Source organism: Brachyhypopomus gauderio, chromosome 21 (assembly GCF_052324685.1).
Source record: "Brachyhypopomus gauderio isolate BG-103 chromosome 21, BGAUD_0.2, whole genome shotgun sequence".
Lineage (NCBI taxonomy): Eukaryota > Metazoa > Chordata > Actinopteri > Gymnotiformes > Hypopomidae > Brachyhypopomus > Brachyhypopomus gauderio.
The window spans coordinates 7,474,458-7,482,747 of NC_135231.1; the positions used below are offsets into that span (position 1 = coordinate 7,474,458).

The 8,290-nt window shown below is 46.7% G+C and overlaps 1 protein-coding gene across 4 annotated transcripts in view; it reads right to left on the minus strand.

Annotated features, from left to right (window-relative positions):
- The window catches only part of scube3 (signal peptide, CUB domain, EGF-like 3), a 66,166-nt gene extending 61,386 nt beyond the window's left edge, over positions 1-4,780 (minus strand). Inside the window, exon 1 of one of the 4 annotated variants that reach the window (XM_076983826.1) lies at positions 4,303-4,780. In XM_076983826.1, the coding sequence (XP_076839941.1) occupies positions 4,303-4,408 (106 nt within the window). In that variant the 5' untranslated portion in view covers positions 4,409-4,780. The remainder of the gene's footprint in view (positions 1-4,302) is intronic. The other 3 variants (XM_076983828.1, XM_076983827.1, XM_076983829.1) reach the window with 3 other exon arrangements.
- Between the last annotated feature and the right edge of the window lie 3,510 nt (positions 4,781-8,290).

The following is an 8,290-nucleotide window of genomic DNA, read 5'->3' on the forward strand; positions in this document are numbered from 1 at the left end:
ACTGCTCAGAGATATCTGCTGAATGAGCAGTGATGCTTTTTTATATGGAGGGAATGTTTCTGACAGATCTTCTGTGAGAAAGCGAGGCGAGGGACTGAGTGCTTCACGGTTGGGGCTGTGAAGGAGATAGGAACCAAAATCAAGTAAATAGAAAAACGAGAGGCTCACCTAACAGAGACTGGCTAGGTACTGTAAATAGAAGCTTGCCTGACATGCTCAGGACTTTACAGCCACACGTGAATGTCCATGGCCCCATGAGGAATGAAGATACATAAGACGATTGATGAGTTTCTCTAAAGCTACCGTACTGCAACACAACCTACAAACACCAGCCTACAAGAAAGATTCTTAAGATTTCTTTAAGCAGATTTGATGTCAGCATACAATGTCAAAAGGTGAGATGTTTAAATAACTGAGCAGTGTTCTGTCACTCAAAACCATGCTGAAAGGCAAATGTGTCTTGTTCCTGGGACCAAAAATCTGAATATCAAATGCTGGGTTACTCATACCAGGCGGGGTGACTTTGTGGACAGGTGAACATTTCACTCAGATCTCGCGCATGTTATCCGTCCCCTCTGATTTTTTTTTTAGTTCATTAGTTTATTAGTTTATTAAAAACCAGGACAGGTCGCTGTCATAAATGTTAGCAAACTGGTTAGTTGAAAATGAATGTTTTAGATTACTTCTGTAGGTTACAGTACTGAACACAGGAGGGTGGAGACATAACTGTATATGGCAGAGAAAAAGTTACAATAAATCACCTGAATTCCTAGGCACCACACCCAACAGCACACAAACACAATGGTATAATATCAAACAACAAAAGTGACATAAAGAGTGTGTTCTCAGCACCAGATCTGTACTCAGTCTTGCTGTTAGGAAACCTCTCAGAAGCTACTATCTTCAAGTGTAGCTACTTTTCAAAGGGAAGTGGACTGTCAGTCTTGGCATCTTGGGTATTTAGCGAGCAACTTTAAATCTGCACCATCCAAAACACCAGTTGGTTGCAACAGCAGACCCAACAGAGAGAGAGGGGTACGATACACGTGCTGCAGACAGATGGACTGAACTGACCTCCGTTTAGGATCTCTGGAATGATTTCACTACTTTACCCTCTAAGGCCACTTGTGGCTCATCCACTACTTCAGCAGTGGGCGACTGTGCTAGTCTCGCTCCCGCTCTGGGTCGGTGCCGAGTGCCCCGTCGGGCCAGACGGCCACTCTGCCACACGGCTGACCATAAAGTTTATAACACCCACCTCAAATATGCACCCCAGCCTTTGGATGGCAGGGATAGAGAGAGGAGAGAGTGGAGAGAGATGTTTCTGGACTCAGAGCTGGAAAACGGGTAGTGACAGAGCTAAAAATAGACACAGAGGACTTTTGTTTTCGAGAAGAACTGACATATCTGGTGAACAGCAACAGATTAAACCCAGTTTTGTTAATCCCAGGTTAAACAGAAACGGACGACAGATCACTCTCTTTTGGCTGCTGTCATGCTACTAGCTACTGTCATTAATCGAATGTGTTATTCACACAGTAGCATTAGCATTTTTTTTGTTAGCCAACCACTGAGGTTGTAACTGGGTTAGTAGATAAAGTATGTATGTCCTGTAAGCAAATGCAAGGCCATTGCCCCACACCAACAAAAGGACCCAGCAACTTCATGAAGCAAGAGGCAAGACAAAGCAAACAAACCCCCAGGCGGAATAAAGAGGGAGGGGCTTGTGTTGTGCACACCCATGCCCTCCCCACCCCTCTCCGTGGGAGTCTGCGGTACCAGTCTGGCCTCTCCTGTCCTCTCTGGCACTCCCCTCAGCAAACTCAGGCCACAGAGCGGTTCCCACACTGAGAGCATCAACAAGGACTAACGCATATTGCTGTCTGTCTGTATGGTCAGGCAATAAGCGACCGACCCCCTCTCCCTGTCTCTCTCTCCCTGTCTCTCTCCCACAGTTTCTGTTTGTCCATCTCTCTCTCTCTCATATTGTTTGTCTCTCTCACTTTCTGTCTCTGCGTCTCTTCTCTCACTGCCTCGCTCCCCCGTCTTTATAATTGCTTGTCTCTCTCCCTTTTTCCCTTTCTCTCTCTCTCTCTCTCTCTCTCTCTCTCTCCTCTCACCATCTCTTTATCAATCTGTTTGTCCATCGCTCCCTTGCTTGCACTCACCTACTCACTCTTTCTTCCTCCCTCTCTCTCTCTCTCTCTCTCTCTCTCTCTCTCTCTCTCTCCCCCTCTCCCTCCCTACATAGGGAGACAGAGCAGAGGTTACAGCAACACACACCGTGGCAGCATGTCACATCTACACCAGCGGTTGCCTTGGTGTTGTGCTACACACCAGTCCTCAGTCAACAGAGAGGCAGTGGCCAGCCAAGCTAAGCAGACACAGATCCTCTCTTTCTCTCTCTCTCCCAGATCCTTTCTCCTTCTCTCTTTCCATTCATGCATCCACTGCGCCTGCTGACAGCTCCGGCTTCCTAAACGACTTTTTAAAAATCCGTTTGCACATGTCCCGTGTCCAGACTGAATTATTGCCGTCTTTGCAGCACACGCCTGCAATCGCGCGCCATCCAAGGAAGCAACGGCAGCCAGTCGCAGTGTCTCCACGTGAAGCGCCGCGCTCCACGTTATCTACGTGTGCCTTTCTTCTTCACACCGCGGGTGATGCTTCTACAGCCACACGAGGGCAGGGGCAGCGATCATCTCCGCAGCACACCAATAACCCACTGTGTTGCCCTTCCAGTGATGGGCATGCTGACCGTCTGATGATACACCACTTTAGTTGCAGAAAGAGCTGCATGTCAAGGTGTTGGATTTGAAAATTGAATCCAGAGACTCGAATCAAAGGTTGAAATCTGGGCTTGCAAAAACACGTGCACACACACACACACACACACACGAGCACGCACACACACACACACACACACACACACACACACACACACACACACACACACGCACACAAACACACACACACACACACACACACACACACACACACACACACACACACACACACACACACACACACACACACACACTGTGCACCGTGGGGAACAGGTGTAGACCACTTTGACTGAGTGTCACTGCTCAACGTTCGGCCATGTATGACGAGTGTAATGGATGTTGCGGAAAATTAAAAAGAGGAAAAGTTGTTCAAATTGCAAAATGTAAATATTGGGTTTTCCCACAATGAGAAGCGGACCACCCAAGATGTGCCCACCCCTCCCACCCCCCAGCCGTCCCCCACGTCCTCGTCCCCCACGTCCCCGTCCCTACTCCCTGTCAGCAGCCCAGGGGACAGCTTTTTGTGTGTGTTAGTGTGAACCATCACCATGTACCTCACACACATGCACATACACACACACGTACACACACAACCACGTCACGATGCACCATGTGTCATATGATTGGTCCTGAAGTAGGCCAGTGTCTGGATTCTTATATTCACAAAACTCTGAACCCTTTATAGTTAAAAGCACAGCCAGGTACACACCTTCTACACGGTAAGACTTCAAAGTGTCGGCTCCACCACTGACTTGCAGACAAGTGTCAAATGCTTGACTTTATTGTGCTAAATGCCTTCTCAAAGACATCTGATCTTGCTCACTGACCTCTTAAATTAAACTGAGAGAAATGCATCTGAGCAGAGATGGCGCGGTTCAATCCACCGCCTCTCCAAACCAAGCCCTGCAGTGTTACGTGAAGTTCATTCAGTGTGGTGTTGCATCTTGTTTCTCCTCGAGTGATAGGAGGTCAGAATGCATGCGCACGGTGCCAGACGTGCCCGTGAGGAGATTCCTCCCCTGCTTTCCGCAGTGACCACCACTCAAGTCTCACCTCCAGACATCAGAGTCATTGTAGGGAATCAAGCAACTGGTGCAAACAAAGCACCGGGCAAAGAAAATTATGTCATTTCATCTGAGCTGCTGGATAAATCTGTAATGTTGTTATTATCCATAATGAATCAACTGACTGTAAAGTGCAACTCTTAAGAAGCCTAAGCAAGACCATTCAGAAAATGCAGAGTCTAATAATTGGGAGGTGGAAATTGTAAAGAATGGGAGTTTTCACAAAATATTTGAAAGTGCAAATTGCAAACGCAACTCTGTGACTGAATAGATAAAATGACGCTGCAAATGAACCTGTCTCAAATATTCTGGCACACTGTAAAGTATTACTTACAAAGTTATTTTTATTTTATTTTTTTAAACAAAACAAAAAAACGTTAAATTAAATGATCAAAAACGTTAACATGTTTACAGTTAAAAAGCAGAGGAAGATATCAGCCAAAAAAACTTACCTTGTGAAGATCTGCTCACGGAGGCACCGGCTGGTCTCTGGACAAAGGCTACCAGACAGAAGCCCACTAATCCAACGCTCGCGCGCATAATAGCGTGTATTAACATATCACTTGTGCGGGATTAAAGAGCCCCTTCTCCGTATCTGGCCAAGGTGGAAAAAACGTAACGGTTGGTGGAATCAAAGCGTAAACCTTGTTCCCTGCGTTTAGAAACTGACATGCGCGGTCCTCTCCTTTATTTAAGTGAGAATGTTGTTTGGAGTGCTCGGGGTGGTGAAGGTGACCGACTGGGAGCAGCACGGGCGGAGACGCGCAGTTCAGTGGTCATGTTCGCCTCTGACCAGTGTCTATGTGAGGGAGAGCATAGGAGGATAGAGTGAAGACGGAGGAAGGGGGAGGAGAGATGAAGAATCGTGCATTGCTCCCCTTCTCTCTCTCTCTCTCTCTCTCTCTCTCTCTCAACTTGCAAGGACCTTTTTTTCCTGGAGGAATTCACAATCAGCCGCGGGCTGGACCGAAGTGGGGGTTGCCATGGAGACGGCTTCCGTGGGCGAGAGGTCAGACGCGCTGAGACCATGTGCGATCAATGGATGCGCGCGCCCGTGTGTGTGCGCGGAGACGGGGAGTTTGTGTGTTCATCCTACCTAAGTGCTAAGTGTGTGTGCAGACTTGAAATAAGACGAGATAAACATTGCTGCGTCTCGTTCATTAAACTTGAGCCTAATTTTAATTAAAAAATAAATAAGACAAATTATGCAATTACTTTCACTGCAGTGTTTTTGTTTTATGCGTTTATCACGTACTGTTGAAAGAAAGACACACCACAATTCATCTCCTTGACTATGTGATGTCTCATTTGTTTAAAGACAGTGTCAGAATAATCGTGTCCTAACACGTCTGAGCAGACAGGCACGCGATTATGCGTTTTAAAAAAGGCAATTAACCGCACCAGTAATTAAAGGCATGTTTCAGAGGTGGTGTCACCCGAACCGAACACACGTGTCGCCACCTCTGGGTGGGGGCGGTGGTGGAGGGTACGGCACTTCTCGTCCCCGTTGGGTGGTGTCCGAACCCGTCCTGAACCGGCTCCACTCCACTGCTACACTGGCGTGTTGTGCTCCGGTTGCTGCTACAATAAGTACTGAAACCAAGAACGTCCAGGCCATTGTGAGAGAAATAAAACACATGGATGTCAGTTATCTTTCCCGTGTTGTATTAATCTTCCGATGAAACATGAAACAGTATAGATTAGGATTTTAAACACTAGAGGCACTTTAGGTATTTGTAATGTCTTGTAGTTGATTATGATTAATGTAACCGGATGGCTTTGTTGTCATACCTGATTTATATAGGTGGAAATATGTATGTCCTGGACACGTAAGTACAGAAATATTGCTCAGAACTACTCATATATGCCAAGTCTTCAAATCTAACCCCATCTAGTCTGTGTTGTATTCTCGGTGAAAGAATTCTGGGCGGTCTCGAAACGTTCTCCCGGACTTTTCTGGCTTCCTATTAAAGTCTTGGTCGTCTGCGAAGCGCCGGTTCAGTGAAACTGAACAGGTGCGAACACGTCCCAGCCTGCAGGCCGCAGTGCGCCGGTGTTTTCATCAGACTAATTCATGTTCGGTTCGGTCGGCTTCCTCCTTTCTTAGAAGGCTCGTAGTTCGTGTGTGGCATGTTCTGGTGTAACCGCAAACGGAGATTGGACTTGCCGTTAGTCGCGCAGCCTGGCGGAGAAACATCTCGTGTAAAAGCGACCGCAATCGGCCACAGCTGGACCTACAGAAAGATGGCAGAACCGGTCTGTGTGGCTTCGTTTACAGGCTTGAACGCCCTGGCTTTGCCACCAAACGCCCTGGTACCAGTCCCACGTACAGGGCACGAGTCCAGGAGGGCTACAAAGCCAAAATCCTCCTATGTTAAAGTAGTCCGTTTCATACCTCGTAATTAGTTATGCATTGTTAAGTTTAAAAAGAACCATATTTGCTGTCAGTAGACCATCGACAGCTACTGACACATCGTTGCAGATTATTGTTAGCAGATATTTATTACGATCTCTACAGTGGCCATTCTAATGCCTCGAGCAGACCACCCAGAGTAAATGATGTTCTGAATTTGAGATGGTCAAACAAGTTTTCATTCTTTTAGTCTTGCTCATCCTGGATTTTCCGATGGTCCTGAATCATCACAAGTGTACAGTAAGAACTATGCGTTTCTGCATCTCAACCCTTGATATTCATGTAGCCTGGATGGCTAGCAAAGTCAGCTACAAAATAAAATATTATTGCCTTGATTATAGCCTCTTCCAACCCTTGTGAGTTCCTTTTGGTAAAACATATAGTGACCCCTAGAGGTGATGTATAGCATTTACCATCAAATAAAAATATACACGAACACCACAACACACAATTTTATACACAATTTACCACAACAGTTTTGAGCTGAACAGACAACCTCATCTCTTTAAAGACACAAATAAACCCCTGTATGTTGTATCGAGACATGTTATGAGACGTCTCTGTGGTGCCTACAGGGCCCTGTGTCCTGCACCCTCATGAATGTGATGGGTCAGGGTGTGTGCTGCTGATGAAGCAGCCGATACAGGCGGGATGTCACCTCATCAGCTTTCGTCCTTTTAAGTGATGCGGGTTTGCTTTCTGATTCACTTTTTCGGTCTTTTTTTGGCTCTGATGTAATCCTGATTGTGTCTGGGTGGCCCATGATCCTGAGAGCTGTAGACTGGGGAGGGGGGGGTTGGAATTAGACCTGCACGGACAGACCAGTGGCCGATGCCCAGCCCAGCTTCATTATCTCCAGCTGTGTCTAAAGCTCTCTCTCCCTGATTTTATGCTGGTGGGGTATCACAGATAAGTCTGTAATCTCTGTCCTAAGGGACCGAATGAAAGGAGAATTAAAACTCCTCTGATATGAAATGAAGGAGATTTACTTATGTAGGTAATCAGAGGTGCATGCGTGCATGTGTGTGAGTGGGTCCTGTCCTGTTGTAGGCATGGACAACAGAGAGAAAGACCCTACATTACACATAAAAGCACGTCGACCTTGAATCCAGAATGTCTGAAACACAGAGGAAAGTGGGTGTGAGTACTTAGAGGGTTTTGGCTCTAGCTCTACAGACCTGGTGGCCTTCAATTTCCTTTGTGACCTGTAACGTCTGACTCAGGCCATGAAGGTGCCTGCACTTAGTTTGTTAGTGCAAGCGATTGTGTTAGAACAGGACTGACACGATATGGAAGACCAGCCCGGCAGCAAATGCAGAGGTTATACACGAGTGTCAATGCCATCCTGAGTTTAATGTGTTCTTTCTATATGTAGTGTCTGAGCATTATGACCTGTGGAGAATATTATTTCGCCTCTTTATATGCCATAGGTGTATGATAGAGAAGACAATGATTAAAACTGTTACTTTGTTCTGTGCAGTGTCCTGGATCTCAAATAGAGACGCTAGATACTCTCCCGTTCTATCTTATACAATCAACACAAACTCACCATCAGATGCAAGAACTTCCAAGTAACTTCCAAGTAACTCATTGTCTCCTGGACCACTTTCAGATCTCTGTGTTACGGCGGAAAAGAACAAGCTGCTTCATCACACCATGGTAACATCTTAGAGCTGACCAGGGACAAATAAACCTTTACGGCCTAAAATGGTCATGCGTTCTTCCCCGTGTCACGAAGCAACGAAACATCAAACAAACGAATAAGCTGTCGATCTCATGAACACCACCAATACCACAAACACGCAGATCCCTTCGGGCATTAATGCAGCACCCAGTGGGAGATATCAAGGAGACCGTTGGCAAACCGCGAGCGTTTGCTGATTGTTTATGTGGGGTTAGTCAGCAAGGACCCCATGTAGAGGAGCTTGAAGGAGCAGATGGGAGACGTAAACCACATGGACGTCTGGCTCACGTTACTCATCCTCCTCCTGGTGTGTGGGCCCGGGGCCTGCGGTCAGCGCGCAGCA